The sequence below is a fragment of the Xenia sp. Carnegie-2017 genome, unplaced genomic scaffold (genome assembly GCF_021976095.1).
Source record: "Xenia sp. Carnegie-2017 unplaced genomic scaffold, XeniaSp_v1 HiC_scaffold_16, whole genome shotgun sequence".
Taxonomy (NCBI): Eukaryota; Metazoa; Cnidaria; class Anthozoa; order Malacalcyonacea; family Xeniidae; genus Xenia; species Xenia sp. Carnegie-2017.
In genome coordinates, this window is record NW_025813469.1 from 9,253,663 (window position 1) to 9,279,182 (window position 25,520).

General features: G+C 32.8%; 4 protein-coding genes across 4 annotated transcripts; 2 read left to right on the forward strand and 2 right to left on the reverse strand.

The window, feature by feature from the left end:
• Nucleotides 1–2,676: 2,676 nt before the first annotated feature.
• On the reverse strand, nucleotides 2,677–7,301 carry LOC124436727 (granulin-2-like). Its single transcript, XM_046986687.1, has 2 exons — nucleotides 7,102–7,301; nucleotides 2,677–3,095 (listed from the first exon to the last, which is right to left on the reverse strand). The coding sequence occupies exons 1-2, from the start codon at nucleotides 7,216–7,218 to the stop codon at nucleotides 2,886–2,888; spliced, it is 327 nt and encodes a 108-aa protein (XP_046842643.1). The 5' UTR covers nucleotides 7,219–7,301; the 3' UTR covers nucleotides 2,677–2,885.
• Nucleotides 7,302–16,795: 9,494 nt separating this feature from the next.
• On the reverse strand, nucleotides 16,796–19,814 carry LOC124436007. The gene is made up of 4 exons (XM_046985933.1): nucleotides 19,730–19,814; nucleotides 18,266–18,378; nucleotides 17,827–18,042; nucleotides 16,796–17,551 (listed from the first exon to the last, which is right to left on the reverse strand). Exons 1-4 carry the CDS (start codon nucleotides 19,812–19,814, stop codon nucleotides 16,796–16,798), a joined length of 1,170 nt encoding a protein of 389 aa, XP_046841889.1.
• An 823-nt stretch (nucleotides 19,815–20,637) lies between these two features.
• Nucleotides 20,638–22,085, forward strand: LOC124436008. Its single transcript, XM_046985934.1, has 4 exons — nucleotides 20,638–21,029; nucleotides 21,295–21,464; nucleotides 21,591–21,679; nucleotides 22,076–22,085. The coding sequence occupies exons 1-4, from the start codon at nucleotides 20,939–20,941 to the stop codon at nucleotides 22,083–22,085; spliced, it is 360 nt and encodes a 119-aa protein (XP_046841890.1). The 5' UTR covers nucleotides 20,638–20,938.
• A 386-nt stretch (nucleotides 22,086–22,471) lies between these two features.
• Nucleotides 22,472–25,128, forward strand: LOC124436009 (BEN domain-containing protein 5-like). The gene is made up of 4 exons (XM_046985935.1): nucleotides 22,472–22,711; nucleotides 22,783–22,970; nucleotides 24,070–24,283; nucleotides 24,823–25,128. Exons 1-4 carry the CDS (start codon nucleotides 22,576–22,578, stop codon nucleotides 24,945–24,947), a joined length of 663 nt encoding a protein of 220 aa, XP_046841891.1. The 5' UTR covers nucleotides 22,472–22,575; the 3' UTR covers nucleotides 24,948–25,128.
• Nucleotides 25,129–25,520: the final 392 nt, after the last annotated feature.

A 25,520-nucleotide genomic window follows, 5' to 3' on the forward strand; every position in this document is an offset into this window, starting at 1 on the left:
GTGCACTACTTAGCAGCCGTTTCCCAACGCAAAGTAGGCAACAAAACATTAGTATTCATGACGTCTTGTTGGGTAAACTCGGCCAAATATACTCGGGACTGTTGCACTTCTGATGCACTTTTTACCCAACGTGACGATAGTTATGCACTATCGCCCCAACGTGACGTAAAGATACTGAATTCTTCGGACTTAGTCACGACTGTATTAATTTTAAAATATAATTACATTTTTGTCAAAATTGCTTAAGCGATCGCTATATTTTGGTAAATATTGTCGGTTAAATGGATATTTTACGGAATTTGTTTTCATTTCTATAATACTTGGTGTAAATTTTTTAATCATGTATAAACATCGGTTTACTTAAAGAAAACGTTTTAAATTAATTCACTAGTAATGCATAGGGCTAACTGTATACATTTTTGCTGATTTATTTCACTTTTGAAAGTTTTTTTGAAAAACGAAAATTTTGCAACATCTAAAAATCTGACTGATGCTTTAGCATCAGTGGCATCATCCTGGATCCGCTCCTGACAGCGTTACTGCATTGCGGAATCGATGAGGAAGTTATAGAGGGGGCAACACATACAGCTTTAGAGGAAGCACTTACACTAGCTTTAGAGGAAGTTCAACATTCATCTAACAGGGAATTCGTTGTTTCAGTGCGCCCTTGTGAGGCTGATGCTATTAGCCTCTTCTGAAGGAATGATTTAGAGAAGGAAATTGACAGGTTTCTTAGTGTTATAGACTACTCCTTTAGACCTGCTGATGGTTTTGTTGCACCCATCTCAGATAAGGTAGCGGACATAAATTATCTTAACCACAATCACAGAGAGGAAACTATACCTAGCCACAACAAAGCCATCATCAGAGAATATACACAATGTTATTTGAAACAGGCTTTTTAAATGCACATGAAAAACATGTGACATGGATAAGACTTGAACTCGCACCTTCGGGAACTATTACGCCGCTCTACCTGTTGAGCTACCAAGCCCACTCGGAATGAATACATGTCAAATCTTTTCTAAACTGCTTATAGACGACAAATTCTTACCACGATAGTAGTTTTAAGGATGGCTACGTGTTTCGACTTTATTCTAAAGATATCATCAGAGAATATACACAATATTATTCCTAACACAATATTATTCCCAACACAATACTATCCCTAAAGTTTTTTTATTGAACAGTGGGAGGAGACCCTATCCAACCCAGTACAAGAAAGGGAGAAATTAGTAAATCATTTTTGTTATAAAGGAAAAATTAAAACACATTCCAGTTAATTTGTACACACCAGAAACCTTTGGAGTTTTTAGCATAGCCTATTGATCCAAGATTGTGCATTGTCATCCATTTAAAGGCATATATTGACAAGATAAAATCTTTAAGAAATGATGAAAAGCAGGACGTAATGAATTGCATAAGACCTCACAATTTGATCTCTCGAGAGATAATTTCTTAATAGATGATAAAGTTTATTACTGCAATTTGAATTAACACAGAAGTATATAAGAGCCGCACTACATGTGTAGCTTTACGTCATCTCTTGATGGGAAACGATTTTACATTAAAGATATAATGGGTGCAGCAGGCTGGATAAAAAAGGGACGTTTCATCAGTTTTATCGTCAAACATTTTGTCATGTTTTAATTTCGGGAATGCTTTCATAAATGCTAACATATAATATTTGTATTTTTTTTTTCTGGATTATGTAGTTTAATAAAATCTTTTTTTAATATACATCTTTTATTGAAACGTTGCCAAAATTCCTTTCTAGCTTAAATGGAAACAAAGTATTCTGCTTTATATTATAGATATATTTTCTAGTTGATAAACCACATTACTTTAAGTCACGACATTGATAATCCGTTATCCATAGATATGGCATTTACAATCCTTATGGTAATTTACGAGAAATGCTGTGTTTTACGAATTTGGAAGTGAAATTTTAATCGTTGAATTTGCAATGAGTCATCCTCATCCGTTCACTCTGTACTATCATAAAGTGTCAAATGCTGCAGGGAATAGTTTTCGTAAGATAGTACGTTACTAGTTCGTCGTAAATAGAAAGAAAAGTACTTTCAACTTTGCTTGATTACCTGCTAACACAATGTCGAAACAATACCGTTCCCGTATTAATATTTATTATGTTAATAATAATCATCATTATTATTATGTATTATTATCATATAGTAATAGCAATAATATCCCGTATTAATAATGATTTTTAAAAGTAATTAAACTTACAAACGCATAAGGATATTTTGATCTGAAGGATATCTACACGAATCAGCGCTGAAGTTTTGTAAAAACGAATGCTCAAAAACATGCAAAATCACGTAAAACATGATTTTCACCAATCGTAGGCTGAATTTAAGCTTACCCATGCCTCTAACTTTGTCAAAACTTGCAGGCAACGACCTACTTGTGCTATTTATTAATTTTAATGTAGCGAATCGTATGACGTTCTATATGACGAAAATACTTTATGCAATTTCATTCTTAGTTATAAAACTTGCCCCAATTATGCTGGTTTTGTGAGAAATCCTTCAAACTATTTTGACTTAACCAATTGTAATTTTTAATGGATCATTGAAAGAAATCAATAATTTGCTTCATTTTTCCACTATGTCAGAAAATTCTATAATATTATCAAACCAAAAAATATTCCAGATGTTGAATTGTAGGACAAAATATAATTTCCCTTGGTAATAAATTCTTCATAGATAAAGAAAATGAGATTGTAACACCCACATGCTTGCCAAAATAAGTTTCAATTAGTTAATTAGGTAATAATTCTTTAATTATAAGTATAATTAAAGTAATAATCTTTCAAACATAAATTTTAACAGCGATATTTTGCTTTTCATCAACACTGCACTCCATCAATAATTCATTGCATAAGGTACAGGAATCTGGCATTCACCAATAACAGGTGAACAAGTATATGGACGTGGACAGCAATATCCTCCATCACAGCATTGTGCACATCTAACTGGACAACATATATAACCATGTGCACCTTGTCGATAACGGCAACACGTTTGATAGTCTTCACAATATTCACGTCTTGAACATCGAATCATCTTTAAATTCTGTAAAATAAAGTAACAATAGCTCGTTTACATAACTCAAAAGTTTGAGTAAAGAAGCTACCATAGTTGATAGAGAATCAAATTATTTTTACAAACACAAGGTTAAAAATCATGTTTAGTTTAATGATGACATGTAACATTATATAAATAAGATGGAAAAACAGCGACGAAAAGCAGTTGAATTTTAGTCTCTTTGTTTAGTTTTGGTAGCTGAATGAAGTTAACTTTATTGAAGAAAGGAAGTCGACAGACTAAAATGAAACCTTGTGAGGAAGGTCTATTTACTTTCAATTAAACAATATAGTTTTTGAGGAGCGTACTAGATGTTCTAATTTGTGGCCACAACATCTTATTTGTCACAATGAGTGTAGAAAACATAAACACAAGGGTGAAATTAGAACTCTAATTGGAGGGGGTGGTAAATATTCCTATATTTATCTCTGCCAGGCTGGTTTCGTTTAAAACTAACACCCCAACGAAAGAAAGTAGTTGAGCAGAGCTGCATATATGAATGTTCACACACCTCAATTAGCGTTCTAGTTTCGCCCCCGGATACAAGTCAAAATTTAATGTCCTCTTAATGGCCAGAACAATGCCTAAAAATTTGTAAGTTTTTAGTAATTGAATAACGTTATAAAGTAAATGGTTTAAACCCGGGAATATCGTTACATGTTTGTAAATGTAGATCGTTAAGGTTGGTATGGTCTTGAGAAGGACTGTTTTTGTTGTTGTTGACTGACGTTTCGACAACCTTAGCGGTAGTCATCTTCAGAGTCAAATGACGTTGTAGTTTTTGACTCTGAAGATGACTACCTAAGGTTGTTGAAACGTCAGTCAACAACAACAACAGTCCTTCTCAAGACCAACCTGGACGATCTACATTTAAAAAGAATAACGGAACCTATAAACCAAACAAAAAATCATTTGCATATGTCATTCGAAGGAAAAATACTCGGAAAACAGTTTAACTATCCAATTTGACGATACAATTTGAAACGATTTCTTTTTTACAGAAAAAAACTAGAAAAGTGAAAGTCAACCCGTTCAAAACGGCAAAGATGAAAATAAAAGCAAATTTCGTTTAAGGTTAAATAATGCCATATAATAAGCCTTTTACTAACCTCGCTTCTCAGTCTTTACTAAAAAAAATCAGACATCTCGCCTTACGGGCTCGGTCTGTACAAAAAGACGCCACTCCTATAATTCTCCGTAAAGACCTCGAGCTCTTTTATTAAGGGCCTAGTATTGATATTCTGAATTTGTTTGTTGAGATTAGTTTTAAGTTTTTTGATGCACATTGCTTCTTTGTGTTTTAAATAGAAGGAATGCGCGTAGATAAATCTTAAAGAAGCCCTTTAACCACAACAATATAATAAATTTTTTTCACATCTATCTCTTTTGTCTATACACATGTTATGTATCATATTTCTTTATAAATGAACTCTATGTAAATCATTTACAGGTTATTCGGCATGACGATGGCATAATTTTGCCGAAACATGTGTACATTACAAAATTTAAAGAAAGTTGTCGTATATCACTTTAAATACCTCATTTCAATCGTGCTGCTGCGAAATATTCTAAATTACTGGCACTTCTCATTTTCGCAAAAATTCTCATTTTGAGTCAGGTTATATGAGACACTTTATCGAAAGTCTTGAGTATTTTATCTCGAGAGGTATTACTAGAGTGTTAAAATTTAATGCTTTAAGAACATTGCGAAAATGCTTTTGTTAAAGACGGAATCGTGTCGGTGATCAGCCGATCCAAACATGGTAACTCAATAAAGTCATTAAATGCTTGTTAATTCTCAATATTTTAAGATTGTTGCTTTTAAATACATAATGAACTCCACACAAACCCTAACCCCATGGATATCCCGTAACAGTGACGTATCTAGCTAAAAAAGTTGGGCATGCTCTATAACATCGAAGAGTACAGACGATTTAGGTATTTAGCAGCCCTCAAGACAAATTTATTAAATTTTGTAACTCTAATTTTAATATATAATACATGCAAACAAACGTTTATTACTCGAAGGCATATGGGCATCGTCGTAGCTGTGTTTTAGAGCGGTTGTAAATATTCCAATTTGAATTCACATCTGAATTTGACTATAAAACAAGTTAGATCATGTTGCTTTATAATTGCGATAATTGCAAGTCTGTCGTTTGCTGCTTGACGAAAATACTACAACAACGAATCACTCATGCGTGGTATATCATACATGATGCCTTTACGATAACCGCAATTCGCACATGTATTATAATATAGATAGGTTTTTGATAAACAACAATACTACTTTGCCTAATTCATTGTTCCAAATAATGTATTAATTTCTCCATAATAGTGGATAGTCTGCTATTTTAAATGCAAGAATAAAGCTTATTTGAAAATGCTAGTAATAAGCACCACTAGCATATTAACCAATAGAATTGCAGGGTTTTGTAGTTATTATAATTTATTTACAACTGTTTTCCTCCTCATTTCAAATGGCAGGATTATAAAGCTGAATAAAAAGGCAATAACAAGGAGACACTGGAATATTATCCAATAGAAAGGTCGAATTTTCTCTAGTGTTTATTATGGACATTCCTGCTCATAAATGGCAGGAATGAAGTCGAATTGCATGCGAGAAAGTGAAAAAGAAACTGCATTAAAAACAGATTTGCTGCTAAGAAACCCCTTAAAATCTTTCTAACTTGATACTAAAGAGAAAACAAATTTTTAAAATTTTGTCTTAAAATTACTTGTGTTCTTGTGTGTACCTTAAATTATTAGAATTGATTATGTTCATTTTTGTTATATTTAGTCTTGCCGTGCTGGAAGAGCTAGACCGCTAACTACGCCACTGTCCCTTAAAATTCAAATTATTTATTAATAAGAAAAAATCTTACTGTCACAAATTTCGTTTCGGGTGTGGTGATTAAATTAGAACACTTTAGTGCATAACCAGAGCGTAATAAGATTGGGAAATAGGCATAAGTAATGCTTTTGTCAAGTATTAGCTACTGGCTTATACATGGATATATTGTTTTCCGGTGACATCGATTGAAAGTATCCGAATATACATCAAAATTTTATATATTTTGGTTATTTCAAAGTTTCAACATTTACCAAGTAGTAATGCATTTATATGGATTTTTATGCCAGAATGGCAGCTCGTTACCAAAACACTCTATCAAATTATTTTTCTCTGTGTAAAAAAGCAACAGGAAACGATATAAATAATTATGCATTTGGTACAGTCATTATCCCCAATGAATTAACTAGCAATTAAAATTTTTAAAAGATCTCATTAATTCAGCTCCTTTGGGATTTACTATTGTGTTACACAACATTAATTAAAGAAAAAACAATTCCAAACTTAAAAATAATGTCATATCCTCATTTTTAACTTAAATTTCTTACGCAAAAGCTTTGTAAAAGCAAAGCCAGACATTAAAAAACGTACTTATATTTTTCATAAATGCAACGAACATGCACAATTGTATGATTAAATCTATAGCAAGGAAGAATAAATAGCTGATCTTTACTTGCAATCATTCTCTTGAGATTTACCAAGCAATGTTACTCGCCCATGCCTGCTGGTGCCAAAAATAGCACAGATAAATTATTCTTTTGTATCACACCACCAACATGGCTGAAATTCAAGTCAATAATTGCTGGCAAACATGCAAAATGATTATTAATGATTTAACACGGCCTTTCTATAATAAAGCAGTGTAGCACTGTGGCAGTGTAGCACGGTAGCAAAATATGCAACAATAACTAAAAGAAAATGGCAAAACACTTTTCATTTCACAGTCCAAAGCGATAAGTTTTAGCATCATGCAATAAAGAAGCTTTGACAATGAAAACGCAATGCATAAAAATGACAGACAAGCCATAACAAAAGAAAATTTCGGTATTTGTCAAATACCATAAACATAAACTTGCATGGAAATCATTTCGACAAAAACTTTCCCTAAGAATTAAGTGTTGTTGTTTATAATTTATAACAAACCTTGTCGTTGCCATTCAATGATATTTTTGTCGTTACTCCTTTTATATGTTGAAAATATGCATTTCCAAGAGAGATGTTCACGGCCACTATTATCGCGATGAAAAGGAACGATTTCATTGTAGCAAATTATGATCAATAATAAAGGTTTCAACTGAACACAATTGTTTGAAAGTCATCAATAAAAGGTCCTATGAAAATCATTGTACCTGTTAAAATTCATATGATGATCGTCACGTTTTTGTTGTAAATGTGACATGGTTGTCATGTGGGTTTGATGACATGTTTACTATTGTATTGCAGTAAGTTCTTAAAATAAGTCCAAATCCATCATATGAAATAAATGTTCAAGAAACTTACGAGCGCTGTAGTACAAGTTTACAAAACGACAAAAAATCGATGGAAAAATTTCCAATTGTGTAATATTTATTCTGTGAGTTTGTTTTAAGTCTTAAATTATAAAAAAATTTCTATAAGTCAAAGTCCAAAAGTTCATAGTGCAAAATTAACAGTAATGATATTAAATAGTAAAGTTAAATGACTATCAATGACTGGGTATATCGTTATCACATACAGTGGCGTAGCTAGCCGTCAATAAAATTTCCCGCAAAATAATTTCAACAATATCATCTTCAAAGTTGATGACAAGTAGCTTTTTAAAAGATTGATTTACTTACATGTAATTATTTGGAAAGAATGTAACAATATATTAAGCTACGTTTGTCAACTAGAACTTATTCTACGCTTATAGCTCGACATGTTCATGCTCTCAAAAATCATCATAGCCATGTAGTATATTTTAGATTGGATGAAAGAATCTGAGCGTGCTCAAACGCGACGTTTACGTCATGTCGTTGTGCTGATTTGGCAAAGCGAGACCTACACTTAATCCCGCGTGTAATTTTTTGTGTGCTACATTTGTTGTTGTAGTTCGTGTACGTTGTAAATATTTCAAAACATTTCCTATATAATTCCGTTGCTTGTTTTTATTTATATGCTGCTAAAGAAAATATAAAATGAATTTAAATGAAGATATGATCTTTAAATGTCATGGATTCGCACCGTAGAAGTCATGGGTTCGAATCCCGTTGAGTTACCTGAATTTTTCAGGTTCATGATACAATTGCTGAAATTGTCCAACAAATTGCGAAGATCATATCTTCATTTAATTTCAAACACCGCACTGCATAAAACATTCTTTCATAAAGTAAATATTATCGGTTTTTTGCCATGAAAGCTTTTCTTTGCTTGAAAATCTAGCTGTAGCAAAATGTCATCGCAAAGCAAAGGCCTATGCCGAGAGTGTAAACTAAATCATTTTTTCAAGGCTTTAGGGAAAGTTGATGCACAGAGAAAGATTGGTTTTATGAAATGACAAGTCAAGATAGCATCCTGTCTATTATTTCTGGGATCTAAGGAATTCTCTTCATGTCATGGACGATTACATCAATACGCCATAACTGGAGATGCCAGTACCCGTGTCAGTCAAAAAAGAATCTTAGTTTAAATAAATCTTCCACAAGATTTTTGGATCAGGAACATTGTTGAACGACAAGTCTTCTACAAAGGCTTTTTTCTCAAAATCTTTTTCGATTGAGCTGTGTTTTCTTTAGCCACATTCCAAACGTTTATGGATTAGCATATGAATACTTGAAACAATGACTTTAAAAATTAAAAAAAAACGTCAAGGTAGTCAACTGGAGCTTTTTTGTGAATAAAAATTCGATTGCTTATAAGAATCAACGTTTCTCTGTTTTTTTTTTTTGTTTATATTTGTCGTAGAATTTTAGAAAGGTTGCAGCTGTTATTGCCCAAGCAACCGTACAACTGATGGCTTTGCAAGAGTCATTATATGACTTGGTTTCTTGATGGGTGAATGTTTTCAAATTTATCTCTTCGCGTTTTTTTAGAAGGGATGTAATCACATTGTAGATGTGGGTGCTTTTGCTAGTATGAATTGATTTGGTTTCTTCTTAAAGAAAGACATCATTTTTTCTAAACGAAATTCCGTTTGTGGACGATGTCCACAATGTGAAACAATGAAAGGAAACAAAGAATAACATATTCTTTTTCCTTTACTAAGTCGAGCACGCTTAGCTTCAGTTCCAAACTTATTACTTATTTTTGAACATTACTGGCATCACCGGATATCTCATTTTTGTAACATTGCTCCTAACATTGGTTAACGTTTAACTAACAATAATAAAACATTGTGAACATGATGAAAAGACAAACTTTCTTTTGATGAAAGTGATATACAACTCAGCATATTTCCATAACCATCAAAAGAATTCGACATAATTTCTGCTAATGTCTCCGAGAAATCTGATCGTCTGTTATTTCGATTTTTGATGACAGTTTTTCTTGAGGTAATCCATTTCATGGCCTTCAATGCCAAAATAGAAATCTTAAGCCAGCGATGATTGAAAAACTGTAACGTAAAGCGGAAGTAAATTTAACAATTTTTATGACGTAGCTGTGATTGAAGCGAAATCAAAAACTATGGGCGGTGGTTACTAGAGGACTGTAGTAAAATTACCACCGAAAGTGAAACTGTCTTAGCGTCCTCCATTTTTGTTCCAAAAACCAGCAAATATAAAGCATTAAATGGTAGAAAGACAAATTTCTTGTTGAGTTTCGTTATTCATGAATAGACAGCGATCCCTACATTTAGAATTGATAATTGTACACGTTTCCTGTACACACAATACAATGACGTAAGAACCAGATAACAAATACGGCTAACCTGACGTTTACTCTTCATTTGACTCCGAAGATGATTACCGCAAAGGTTGTCGAAACGTCAATCAACAACAACAAAAACAGTCTTTCTCAGGACTATACCAACCTAGACGACCAACATTTACAAACATGTAATGATACTCCCGGGTTCAAACCAATTACTCACGGGTTCAAACCATTTTCTTCATTTACAATCGAGTTGTTTATAGATGTCATAATGATAGTAAGGCATTTATTTAATGCAGTGGATGTAATTTATACGTCGTTAATACTGTTTTTTTTCCACAAGGGCGCGCGTATCTTGCTATTCTTCATCGCTTTGACTGGCAATGTTATAACGTTAAATAAAATTAATGCAAACATTTTTTCATAATTTATCTCCTATATAAAAAATTGTTATTATTTGCACTTTTGGAACAAAAATGGCGGCTGGATGTCCTTGTAACCATATTTACCAAATAACCTTCATCACAATGCAAAATGCAGAGAAAAATACGTGTCCCACTCTTACAAATACATTGCTTGGGCGGTTACCACCAAAAATACCGCGCATATGAAATGAAACAACGTAAAGTGAAAAGATTTAACTCAAACACGAACGACTCATGGAATTTAGAAGTGATTTAACGTCGTTTACTGAGTTCAATGGACATGTTAAGAAATGATTCATCTGGTCATGAAATGATTCGATTAATATTGCAATAATTCAACAACATTTGATTTCATTTAACTAAACAATATGATATTACTCAACATGTTCTTCACTAGTTTAACAGGTTGTATTCAGATGACTCGTTCAGCATGCAAATGATACATTGCGTCTTGAAACGATTTCTTGTCATTCAAAATAATTCATGAGAATGTGAAATGATTCGATTTTCTAATAAAAAATTCAATGCAATTGCAAACGACTGAAAGTTGTTAGAAATGATTCGCCGCGATTTGAAACGATCCGTTGCTGTATAGCGAACTGACTCAATATGTTTTTGAATGACCTAATTCATGTGGTCTCAATATGAGCTGTTGGGAAACGATTCAGTAAGATGTGAAATGAATCATTGTGACGTTAAATAATTCGATGCAATGCCAAATGATTTAGCGTAATCTTAAAGGATTTAATGTAAGATGAAGTGGCTCAGTGTGAAGAGAAGAGATTTAATCTGATATGAAATTATTCAACGAAATGCAAAGTGATTTAACGCGATAAGATGTTTTGCTACACTGATTCTTGAAATTATACATAATATAAATCCTAACACGGTTTTTATATGCACATGAAAAACATGTGACTTGGACGAGATTTGAACTCGCACCTTTGGGTACTAGTCAGATGCAGATTGGGGGGAAGATATTAACGATAGAAAATCAACTTCCGGATATATTATTGTAATGAACGGTACTGCAGTCAGTTGGAAAAGCAAGAAACAAAGCTGTGTAGCATTGTCGACTGCAGAAGCTGAATATATAGCCTTGAGATCATCTGTTCAAGAAGCAATTTGGATTCGTCAATAACTTAAAGATCTTGAAGCTGATAAGAAAGATCCTATGAAAATCTACGAAGATAATCAATTAGCCATCTCCATGGGAAAGAATCCTCAATTTTATGGAAAATTAAAACATATTGACGTAAAGTATTGTTTTCTTCGAGATCATATAGAAAAGAAATCCGTGAAACATTTAATATTGTGCTACAAACGAAATGTTAGCAGATTTTTGACAAAAGGAGTAAGTAAAGAGCATTTTGAAAAACAACGACAAAAGATTGGAGTCGTATCAGAAGAACAATTAGATATTTAACTGCGAATGAGAAGAAGTTTTGGTGTTTATTTAAAATAACATTCTCGTTAAATATATTAGTTACCACTGACCATATACCAAATATGGTAATATGAACTAAAATCGTTCGTTGTACGTATTATAAATATATCTCTAGTAGAGCTAATGTGTAGAGCTATCTTGTAAAACTCGTGTTTCTTTGTTAAGCAAAATAAATCGTTGTATTCTCGATTTATCGGCGTATTCAACAATCCATTGGATAAAGCTTCATGTTATTTGCTCTGTGAACCTTTGTTTGTAAACTTTGAAAAAATAACGGGCTTAAACTTCAAAGAAATTTGAAACAAATTAAACCTTTAATTTACTGTTCTTTATAAAAACTCAGTGTTGATATCGACCGATATGTCAGTTAGTACGAACACTAGTTTTATTAGGGTATTTTTATTTAGTAGCAAAGAGTATGTTAGCAGATTGTAATTGTTTTTCTAAAAATAACATAGAGCTGTACAACCGAATTTCAAATTCTTTTATTTCAAAGCTTTTGAACTTGTCACATTTGTGAAAGTAACAATACTGCTGACAATAACCAACATTGAATGACCGCACTGCACTGCAAATAACAATCTTTCAAATAACCAACATCTCAACAGATCTACTAAGTTTTTTGATTATTTCATCTAAATTCAAAGAAAAATTTGAAAATCCGTTAATGCACGAAAAAAATGTCTGCATGGTATTTAGTAAGGATCTGGTTATTCTTTCAACTGATAACAAAAAGCTAAACTTTTATAAAATCTAGCAATCGAATATTTTGTTTAGAGAAATAAACTAAAACAATGATTATTAAAAATGTCCTATTGAAGTATCACCAATACCGAAAATTTCCTCCTCTATCGCGTTCATTCGATTACAAAAAACCTCAAACCTTTCTTGAGAGTGTTCTTTATGTTGAAATAATATATTTGGTTTGATTTGGTCATTTATCCCGAGATAAAAGGAGACAAACTATTAGAAATAACTCATATTACTACAGATCACTGTTACGAACGTCCCGACTAATAATGAAATGGCCGCTTTTGATTCAATCGCTCGTAACAAAAGGAGTAAAACTTTGTGGAGAATTTGTTATCATTTTTTAAGATATTTACTCAATACACTAATAATTCTGATATAAACGTTATAACATAAATGTTAAGTGTTCAAACTTATCTAGGACAACTAATTTCAGTGAGTCTTACGTTGACGGTTATAATGTTCTGGATTCTTTAGTTCTTTCGTAGATGGTTCGTTTTCTTTTATTAAGTTATTTTCGGGTTTCTTGTTTGTTTATGTTTCACTTTTTACTTCCTTTTGATGCGGACTTCTACTGGGTACCAACATGACTATAGCTTTCGTTTCTCTGGTTATAACTGATCGTACAATGAAGTAGGATTAAGCGCCTATACGTAGACTGTGGTCAGTTGTTTAAACACGTCCTATACGTTTTTTAAGGTCAGTAAGTTGACCACATCCTATGTGTAAGTTTTTCCTGTTATTGTGGTTATCATACACATGCATGTATGAGTAAGGCATTTTACAAAGGTCACTAACCAGTTAACTAATAATATATTCAAGTATTAAATATGGCAATAATAAATATAACTTACATGATTAAGGATTTTCATGTAACATCACTCATCAAAGTTAGTCACAGTAAGATGGCTGCCACACTTGACTTCTGACTTCAATTTTTGTATGTATAATATACAATAGATGCGCTTTCCATGTATTTAGCTCAGTGATGTTAAGGTTAAGCGTAAAGATATGATAAATAGGATTAGCACTTTGTATTATAAAATGAGTAGAAACTAGAAGAAAAACGAAAAATTTGTCGTGAATAACGTCTGCTTTTAATAGATTCAAAAATGATACGGCTTGAATTTTAATTAAAAAATTAATGAAAGAATTTGCAAAGACTTTTCAGTGATGAATTTTACACCACTACTAACTATAAAGCATAAAACATTTCCTTTCAAAACGTACATGTTGATAACAAGACTTAGGAGATTAAAACTTTGCATTGTATTACTGAGGATGCTATGGCAACAATATCCACATTTCATGTATGTAATATTTCCAACGTTTCACATGGTGTCATTGTTGGTAATATAGCAGAAACATCAACAACTAATGTGGATAGTAAGTCCAAAGTATCAAACTTGGTTGGTGAGGATAATATGCAAATAATATTCCCAAATCTTATAGCTTCATCGTATTAATTACTGTCTTAGCCAACAATTTTAAGTTAATTAAAGGTAACAAAAATACCCATTAACCTCAATTGCAGATGAATGCATGTTTTAATCAAGTTAAATGCATAGAAATATACATTTTGAATGGTGGTGAAGAAAGAGCTAGTAATAAATCTTAATTCTTGAATCAACCCAATCGATGATAAACATCAGTTAATGATATGTCAGTACAGCTTTACCAGATTCTCTAGTCAAACTTCTTAATTAAGTCCTAACCCTTACGAAAATTATCAATAGGATCTTATTAGAATTCCAATAGGAATATAAGATTCCTGTAGGAAATCCTATAGGAAGGCAGAGTGAATTCATTTCTATTCCGATTCCGATAGGAAATATATTAAGAAAATGGCGGCAATTTTAAAGCCTATAGGAATATTTAAATTCCTGTAGGAATTCCTATAGGAAGGCAGAGTGGAATTCATTTTTATTCCGATTCCGATAGGAAATATATTAAGAAAATGGCGGCAATTTTAAAGCCTATAGGAATATTTAAATTCCTGTAGGAAATCCTATAGGAAGGCAGAGTGGAATTCATTTTATTCCGAATCCGATAGGAAATATATTAAAAAATGGCGGCAATTTTAAAGCCTATAAGAATATTTGAATTCTGTAGAAATCCTATAGGAATCCATAATGGTGATTTGTTTTGCAATTCCGACTGGAAATCCTTTAAAAAAATAGTGGGAATTAAAAACCTTTACGAATATTAAAATTCCTATAGGAATTCTCCTGGAAATGTTATTAGAAAAACATATATAGCAATCGAAATATATAGGGGTATGGAGTTGGTGGTTGTGTAAAAGACAATGATAATGTCATCTCTTGAATCAAAGGCTGCTGATGTTTGAATTCTTTACCAGAATTTAAACAACAGCTTTACGAGCTGACATTGATTAAACTCCTCAAAGCAGAGCAACAAAACATGTCGAAATTTAGTCATTAGATAATGAGTTTTACAACCATTACGAACACCAACAGCATGCAATTGAAGAGGAATTGATTTTCGATTTCGCCACCATTGAATTAAGTTGTTTGCTTTGTTATAGTTGGTATGCGATTCCTTCAGGGATTCCTATTACAATGTGAAATCTCATAGAAAAGAGAATTCTTATAAGAAGTGCTTTAGAAAAATTCACAGGAATTTGCAAACTTATAGAAAAATATATTTTCAAATTCTTACACAAAAAGCTATGGGAAAAATGTAAAATAACAAACTCAAATCATCCTTGAATTAGCTAAAAAAAATTATTGTGAGATGAAGTTGGATTTTTTCATTTGTAATAAAAAAATCGTTTTGGGAATGTCTTGTTGACTGTTACGACAGTGAAATGGAATTTACATATTTTTCTGTATGATATGAATAAAACAACACATTCCAAAAGAGCTATAGTACAAATTAATGATTATAAACAATTTAAAACATATGTAGTGGCATGCATTATAAGCAAAGCTTTGTACGATATACAAGAAGTTATCTGTTTTGAGTTACGCGTCATATATACAACATGCAACAAATACTGTGTATCTAAAATATCTGTCCAGTCGAGTATTCTCAAACTTACAAAAAATGAAAGACAACAGCAATCCTTTCTATTTTGAGTTAATCGCCGTAAAACTTACATGGCAATTCAAAAAAGTCTCGATTTCGTAGTTTTAAGTGTACGCCTTTGTCTTTAATTTGGTCAGGTTTGAGAGCCACAATTTGGTCTCTGTTTGTACACTCTCTTACGAAATGTGAAGTAACACCACATTCTTTGTTGGAAAACAGCGGTCTTCCTCCACACAAATCAAGTTTTTTCACAATCACAACATAATATACTTCGCACTGGCATGCCTGTAATTCAGCAGTGCTGCATTGACAGTCTGGCTGTACACGGTAAAGCCCAACAACTATACCATACTTGGTAGTTGAGCTGTCGATTTGCACATAATAATCATGGTGTCTTTGGGATCTTGTATAACTTTCCGAAGTGTATAGCACATGATTTACAATAAATCTGTTATAAAAAGTAGCTGATCGATTGGCAACGTCTCTGTTAATCATTTTTGCCACGGAAATGGTCTCAGATGGTGTGAGACGAACAGCTTGTCCATTTCCAAGTCCAGTAACAGCTCTAGTAAGAGCCCGTTCACTATTTGTAGGAATTTTGTCTTTGGAAAGTTTATTGAACAAGTGCCTTACTCTTGGACATGCGTCATCACGAATACACTCTTTCCCAATACCTGGTAGTTTCTGCGACAGTATAAAAGTATCGCAAATCTGTTGTGGAACATATTGGGTACCATTAAACATTTTCAGCAAAAAGTGGTTGTTGGCTTCGAATGCAAAGGCAGAAGTAGCCCAAAGTGGCCCGCAGTTCCTTACGCCTTCCGCTAAATGCGTCATAACGTGTACATTGAATGTACAGTTAGTCAAACCGTACAACTTTTCCATATCAGTTGCAAATTTAACAAGGCATGCGTTGGCTCGTGATAACATTTCATCACTAATTCTATTACCAAGTAATGTATGTACACCATGTACTAGCAAAAACAAATGCTCTAAATATTCACGAGGAAGCAAGCCATTTAGAACCACAAGACCATAAAAAAGAAATGCTCGCCACTCCGACGCTTTCCAAAATTTTCGCTCTTTTATTGATCTAGGGGCTCTAGTTATTTCAGAAGGCGGGCATATTACAGACAAGCGTTCATCTAATAGCTCGACGTTTCTTCCCAAATAAAAGTTCTTTTCGTGGTTTCTCGAATCAAGCCAAAGATTGCACAGTTGACGGACTACTCCTTGACACACAGAATGCATATACTCCGGTGTAAAGCCTCTCACTGTATCAAATGTGGGAAGAATGTCGATACGCGAAAGCCCTTTACCCCATTAACTGCTTCTTTTCTCATTTCAGCTTCGAAAGCATATTCTGCTTGATTCTGTGACGTTCTTGAGCTTTGATGACCACGCTGTGGATAGTAACGAGTTGGGGACCTCTATTACGGAGAACAGACACACCTTCATGTTCACACCAATCGCACCCGTACTTACCATTAAACTGCTTGCAGTTTCTCAACATTGCACGAGCTGGGCTGTCGCTGGAACATACTAATGCGAAAACTTTGCGAGGTATAATTTCTTCACGTAAAAGAAATCCCTTTTTTTCCAAATCATGGCATTCGTTCACAAATGCTTCAAGAAAAGTGTTCATCTGTGGTTTTGTCGCACCAAACCACAAACCTGTAAGTAGAATATTCTTGGAACGAAGGTGAGGAGGTAGCTCGTTTATCATACATTGGATAGGCCAAATAGAGTATTGTGATGACTTAAAAACAGGAATGCCATCTGCATTCCAAGTTAAAGAAATGTCATTTTTCGCCATAGCTTTATCCCTTATCAGGCTCTTATATAGTTTACCCGTAGTTACGTCTGATATAACAGTTGATTCAGTCAAAACTTCCAAATTCCTGTTGGTTAAATATTCATAAAGAATGGGATCAGACAGGAGCTGCTTAAGTTGTTCTTTTAGTGGAATATGAAGAAAAAAGGTGCCGTTCTTCATGCTGTTTTCGCGATTGAAAGGTGTATCACATTCATCACACTTTGTGCTTTCTGCGCTTGTTCCAATGTACGACAAACATGACTCGCAATAAAAATGAGCCTGCAAAGTATAACAATTAATTTTTCAGGGAGGGATATAAACTGTAAATCCGTAACGTTATTTGCCGCTAGTTCTAATCCAGTTCGATCATTTTCATCAAGAATACAAGCCCTAAATATGCAGAATTCGAATTGTTTCACCACTTTTCTTCTTTAAATTGCACAAAATAAAGTTGAATTTTAAGATATTAAATGCACGAAGCTAACTACGTATTCCAGTCGAAAGTCGTTATAAAGAAAACCATATTAGAAAAATTCAAGATAGTTTTCTTTTACCTGAGATTCCTCCACTTGAATTGCTTTGTAGAACTTATACTTGCTGGATGGAAACGTGCTCGGCAAAATCAAACTCAAAATGTCGAGTAGATCAGTCAAAGCTGCATCTGTTAAATTGTTCTTTAATAAAAATGCGACGAGCAGGAGAACACTTTGAGACTTTGTTATAAGAGCACCAGGATATATTTCTTCATCACCATTTTCGATGTTTAAAACCTAAATACAAATTCTGAGTGTAAATCGGAATGTAGTAGCTATTATATGGTGGGGAGGAAGTTCATGTTCATATATTCATGTACCATAATCAATAATTAAAATGGATTTCAAAAGAAATTGATAAAATAGAACACACACAAAAAAGTGAATATTAGCCCTCTTTCCCAATCCTTGATCTTCTGCCTACCCTGGTTCTACGTACTGTATGATGTTTCACATTCACCTGCAGTGCTTCATGTCCAAGGCCATTATTATTAAGCTGGAAATCAACATCAATTTTTCCATTCTCCTGACATGCCTGTGCCTGTGTCTCTTGATCATTTGATGAAATTGAATCTAATTTTTAAAATATATGTTCCATTGATTAAAGCGTTAATGAAACAAAATTTTGCCAGACTGTTTTCTAAATACATTACAATAACTATTCAAGCTCATCTAGCATCTTACAAACTATTTTTGTTAAGAAATAAAAGATGTTTACTGTGTTTGCATAGTTTTATCCAATCAAGGAGACCTTTGGGAGAACTCGGGTGCAGATCAGTGCAAGCCCGAGACTGAACGTTGAGGGTTGCACCTGCTCGAAAGTTCTCACAAACGTCTTCGAGGTTTGCATAAGCCAGTGCAAACATGAAAAACATCTTTTATTTCTTTTATAAAATAACAATAATGCGAAACAGAGAAAACGTTCTAATATTCTTTTAACATGTATTCATGATCGACTTGCAAAATCTTTTAGATTGATTGAATGATTTGATTGGTTGAGCGCAGATTGTTTTTCAAAGGGTAATGCAATGCAGCTCTGGACCAATCAGCAGACACGTTTCATTATGTTTATTTTATAATTATCTTTGTTACACTGATATTGAAATTTTTTCATTAAGCAAATTTTCTGGTAATGAAACACTTTGCATAACTAACGTTTGATTTGCAAATATTTTGAAGTGCATCAAATTTTCACACTCCTATCTGCCATGTATTGATTATTTTCTTGTACTAGTCAATAAATCTTTTAATTGTGTTGAGAACTGATGCAGTCTAAATATGACTATGCAATGTAATGTCACAAGATGATATAGGTATTTGCATAGAAAAGGAAGGCGGAAACATCTTTTATACCATTCACAAGCTAGCTAACATGAAAATTTAGACATTTTAAGAGGTCAATGAAATGCAGTTTGCAATGCTTTATAAACACTTTGATCATTGTCTGTAATGTTATGTGACCTCATAGATTGTTGAAAGAGATAATGTATATTTATCAGATATAATGTATATAATGAAAGATATAATGTATGTGTATGAACACATGCACTTATAGGCTTATACACCATTGATAGACTGACTTGGACAATAGCAATAATAATAATATCTTTTTTATCTACATGAATTGAGCACACTGTAATACACGCAAGTCGACTTGAAGCACCAAGTTGAAAGCTCAACAAAATGAATAGTGTCAATACAAAGAAATGTCTAATCTAATATCGTTATCTATGTATATTTATTTTAAATCTATTTGCATCCAAATTCAATATTACAATCTGTACAACAAACAAAATTGCATGACTCGCCATTACATACAATGAGTATCAAAAAATTTAAATCAAAATTTTATAGACAATCATGCATTTCACACATTGTTTTTTAAGGTTATATTTGAATACAGCAAGATAGCAAGGCCCTTTACCTTTCCAGTTAATGAACTCCTCAAATAACAACTTCATGTTAAAATTAAATTTTTCACCACTGGGAATTAAATAGAATACAATCATTCTCAAGCATATGATACAACACATGGAAAACCCTCTGTTTAGTTTTAGCTTGATTGAATTTGGTTTTGGTTAATTGGCAGGAAACTTCATTTTAAATGCACTCAATTGCTAAAAGTGTAAAATGCAATTTCAACATGCAAATTTTATTTGACAAGTACTTTCGCATCATTTTGATTGTATGAATTCATTAATAGACATAATTATAACTGGACATTAAAGGAGCTCCTGATTCTTGCTACAAGTTTACACAAAAGTAAAATTACAAAGCACAATGTCTACTGCAAAATTACCGACAAACGTTCCATTATTATTTTTTGAAGCACAGATATAAGTGTATCATGAAATACAATTAAAATTAAAACTTCAATTACAATGTATTGATGCCAATTATGTTAGGAAAGGCAAGAGGTATGTTACACAAATGTCTGAACATATGCGAATGGAGACACATTTAATTGTATAGCGTGGATAAAGTATGGGATAAAATTTTGAAGCACTAACAAAACAATATTACCAGAAATAATATCTAAATGAAATTTTCCATACCATATCAGATGAAGTTGCTTGATCTATCTCCATCGCAGCACGCAACTGCTTTCGTCGTCTATATTTTGTTCTTCTTGGAAGATCAACAGTGGAATCAACTGCATATCGTTTGTATTGCCCTCTTGAGCCCATAAGAAAAGCTTAAATTACAAAACCGCGAATACAAGTTTTATCAAAACGCTAAATTTTGACAAATTTTGAAGAATATTCATGACAAACTGCTCACGACGAAAGTAGCAAGCGTTTGTTCAAGTCAGCGGTGAAATTACTACAATTGATATTTACCGCCATTACCACAGTAACATCAATGCTGATCTCACATCACCAAGGTGACAAAGCAAATTTCCTTGCCACTCAAGTAATCAAGTTCAAGTTGTTCTCAGCGTTTTGCAGCTCGCTGTTGTGAAAAGGTGACCAAGTGTGAAAGTTAAGAATGAAGTTTGCGATTTTCGATTTTGGAGACAATACTTTTGATATTGGCCAAACATCATGGATACAAGATGAAAATTCTACAACATTTGATAACGAATCCTGGCTCTTTACCCACGAAATAATTGTCAAGTGGCCCATAGACTTCAATGCAGCGAAACGAAAAATGCGAAAAAATTGATGTAGATACAATCAAAACGGAAAGCGAAAGATATCCAGCAAGAATTTTAAAATTTGGAGGTTGGCGTTTGATTTTGATTTTGAAATGCCACTGCAAAAATATAAATTTAAAACGTATAAATATTTCGAATAATCGTTTCTGTATAAACTAAATTTATAAAAATGAAAGTGACAATATGGCGGACACTTACTTTTCAAAAAGCATTGCTGGATATATACCATTTTTTGTCATGAGAATGAGTATCTATAATTTCTCTACAAGTTTCGGATTATAAAAACTATAAAAATCGTAAAACTATAAAAGCATTCTACATTTTATTATTAGATGACTTTGACTCCATGGATTCATGCTTAGAGATGTATCTGAAAAGTGGAAAAACTTCAACTCCTAAAAGAGGAAAAGGTCAAAGAATCTCACAAAAGAATTATAAATACCATTCCGACTCCGATAAGGAGGATTATGAAGTCCAGTTTGGTTCACATATAAGTAAAAAAGTATGTTTTTTATCGTGATTGGAGATTACAATCTTTTTGGTATCACTTTTAGATTCCAGCTTTTGTAGAAACTGCTAAATATTGTACTAAAAAGGCGTTACTGTCTATATGATTGTTTTTATTTAGCCTCCTTCAAAGAAAAGAAAAGTCCAGAAAGATAGTTCAAAGAAAAACTCCTTATATTCCATGGTTAAAGAAAATATAAACAAACAGAGGTATTCATATTGTATTAATTACTTGATGCTTCATTAGTATTAATATGTCCTGAGGAGTAAAAGATCATTGACCGGTTGTTTTTAAAGGGACATAGCTTAATGTTAAAACTAACTTAGGGTTTGATTTGTTAACATAGGGTTAGCTAATCCTGTGTTAAAATTTTGTTTTTAAAGTAGAGTTCAAGCACTGGTCTAACTAACTCTGAGTTAAGACATTTAACCTTGAGTTAAAAAGCGCGACTCCAAAAGATCAATTAACAATGTGTTCAATCAAATCGACCAATCACAGACGAGAAGCCAGCTGGCAAAAGTTGTTTTTCCTTTTTTATCCATTAAGTACTTTCTCGATAATGGAGCATGGCCATTTTTGGATGTGATTCTTACGTCTATTTACAGCCAACGATAGTTAGAAGTAATGAGTTTTGAAATATTTTCGTGTTTCATAAGCTTTTGTCAATTAATTACAGCTAATGTGCGTTCTTCTCATGTTCAAATATGTTATTTTAGTTAGGCGAGCATTGTATGAGTACTCGTAATGCACTTTTGGATAAATTCATACGCTGAGTGAGAATATATATTTAAACATTGAAATAAAATAAGTTAAACAAAAGTATATGTTGTCGCTACTCGTTTCACAGAGCAGGGCAATCTTCTCGGGAATCTTAAGCATTATGATTAATATAAATGTTTTACTGATTTTTTAAAAGTTTGAAACAGTGCAAAATGAAGAAGGCAACTTAAACGAGAATCGTTCCGTAAGTATACAAATTTTTTGCAGTTCTTAGCAGTTGACGTTGCCCAGATAGAGTAAGTTTTGCTTTCTTATTTAACGTATTCAAGGTTTGCCTGGTGAAAGGGTATTGTCATTATAAATGCCCTAAATTATTGTTTCTACAATGCTTTGTTTACAGGACAGTACATCCTTTTTACAGCTAAAAAAAATCGAAAATCGTTTAAAAGAACTTTCCGAAGAATGTAGAAACTTAAAGATACAGACGACAAATTTAGCTGCGTTGATGAATTCTGTGAAAGGTAAATGTTGGAATAGTGGCAAGAACTGGCAATGTCTTCAACAATTGAAATGTAAGTTCTTTCATTTTCAGAATTGCCCATTATTGTCAAAAGCCTGGAAACATTAATTAATGAACTCCAGTCAAGCAGTACTCATTCAGTCTCGCCACCTGTGAACACTGATTTACCAAAACACCTGTCCCCTTTATGCCTTAAAAGCTCTTGCGATGCACCTACGATTGAGGAAAATGATAATGCTGGCAACGGAGTGGAAGAGATGGTAAGAATAATGCCTTCTTAGTTAAAATAAAAGTCGTCTATATACGCAATGCCTCAGCACAATTCCGTAAAAAAAAAGGTGTATATCTATAATGTCAAGCAAATATCATTATATGCAGTATTGGAAATTTAAGAATATGAATATAGCTACAGGGTGTATAAAAAAACGGAACAGTTATGAAAACGCTGCTAAAGGTGTAAGTGTGAAAAATTTGCAAAAGCACTTGGTTAAAATAGTAAATAAGACTTTATATCTGAAGGTAAAGTTTTGGTAAATAACAGACTTTTTAGAATAAAAATTGTGTTACTAAAGCTTTTTTGATCTTGCGGATATGATTACTTAAGCGAAATTTCCTAACTGTTCAGTTTTTGGTAGCTACACCATATAGCAATCAACATATCGGTATTTTTGTGCGTAGTCAGAGACGCCAACTAACAGCACAATTAAAGTGCCTTTTGTTTAAGATAGGCATTCCAAAACAATCCAGAAGATGCTTCTTAACTTCTACTGGATCTCACAAATTTATTTTGGATCAACAGGTGGAGAAGCCAACTAGGCGAGCAACTTGGTTGCTGTCTTTCAATTTCTTTTTGCTAGCGGCATTGCAGTTTAAAATTCGACCTGATATGTTTCAGGAAACCATGTTATCATGTTGAAAACTGATGAATTATAGAGTCGTAGTACGTTGTAGACATTACCTTGTTCTTGCTAAATTTTCTCTTTTTTCGGAACCTAGAGCATAACTCGTGCATGTGAAGAAAAAATCATAGCTATAGCAAATGGTAAAAGCATTAAATTTAAATGGAAAAAGAAACGACACTCCTTATAAAATAAACAATATCTATTCCAAACGTTATTCATTTCTATTTAATTTTTTTTTATTTGTAATCTTCGAAATGTCCGCATTTTCTACTGATGATGATACCTTGTAACATGTTACACTTGTGAAAGCGTTTAGAATAAATATTCTTTACTTTATACGGAGTGTCAAGTGTTTCGTGTTTTAGTAAAACACTTTATGGCAATCGTAATTGAAGGGTAATATAACTTTTTTCAACACTATGCATTTGAAATTTAAGCCTTCTAAATTTTTTATTAGGTAGCACTGGCTCCTGGTATTACGATTTTGCCTTCGCAGAGGGATCTTTTGACTTTACAAGGAAGTCCAAAAAACTACACATATGCGTTAATGGACATGATGTGGTCCAGAGATGTGTTGGCAACACATTCCCTAACAGGAAAAACGTCCAATGCTCACAAAGATAAAACACCAAAGCCTTCATTGGATGCTTCAAAAGTTGCTGCACTGTGTGGTAAGTAAAGCTTTTAACCTTTTTTTTTTTTAAGATGTATAATACAGTTTGTTAATACGGTCAGCCTTGAGGATTTTTTGTGGGATGGCTTTATGCAAATTGGAATTAATATAGGTCCTTTAGAAAACTACAACATTTAATAGAATATTTGATGTAGTTACAAATAGATTTGAGATGAATTGCAGCATGTTTCAAGACATATACCAAAAACCAATAAAACTATATGAAACTTTAAATTGTTTTATAGTGTAGTCAAAAATTAGAGACTATGTACATGATATCACCCGACAGTTTCAAAACAACAAAAACTAAGTTTGGGGCGGAAAAGATGAACGCGTCTGCTTACAGAGCTGACAGTTCAATAAAGGTCACTAAAGTAGTTACTACATTTAGAAATCCCCAGGTACCAAGTAGCTACCACATGAGCGCTCGAAACAGTGTTATACGGTCTCGCTCAGTAGCTATAATTTTAAATTGACACTCCACCAGGTATACTCTATGATTTCTAATTTTTTAAATCAGATTTCTGTCTATTTTAGATGTGGTTGTAAAAAAATTTCGATTACCTGACAAAAAAATGGTGAAAGGATTCATAAAGGCAAAGCTAAACAACAGCGAAAGATGTAAAAAATTCAAAAAAAGTGACAACGTACCAGATAACTGATTCTTTTTTATAATTTTATTTTTGATAGTTAATTTTCATGTTTTTTTCTAATTATACATACATGTACGTTATTTGTATTATTGGTAATTTTTGCAATTTTATTAACGTATGCAAGTTTTAAAATTTTTAAGTTCTATTAAATTATTTGAGTTTTCTGTATTATATTTAATGGTCATCTACAGTCATGTGTCTGTTTTTTATGACTTATCAATCCTATGATCCTGTAAGAATTTATAGTCTTTCAGAGAGTCTTATAGAAACTTGTGGGGCAAAACTATGTCATTTAAAATCATGTAGAATTCCCTATGTATGTTTTAAGAACTCCCCATGACAATTAGATTATGTAGCAATTCACGTGAGATTTTATAAAAAATACGATTAGATTCTGTTGTAATCTGTAAGCAATAGTTTAGCCTCTTTACAAATTCTTTTAAGAGTTTTGTGGGAATTTTCGCCGGAGATCTAATACGAATTCTTATAGGAATTCTTGCAGGATGTCTTATTGCAGTTGTTGTAGGAATTTGTATAGGAATGCTTGTAGGAATTCCAATAGGATTCCTTTGTAAGAATTCG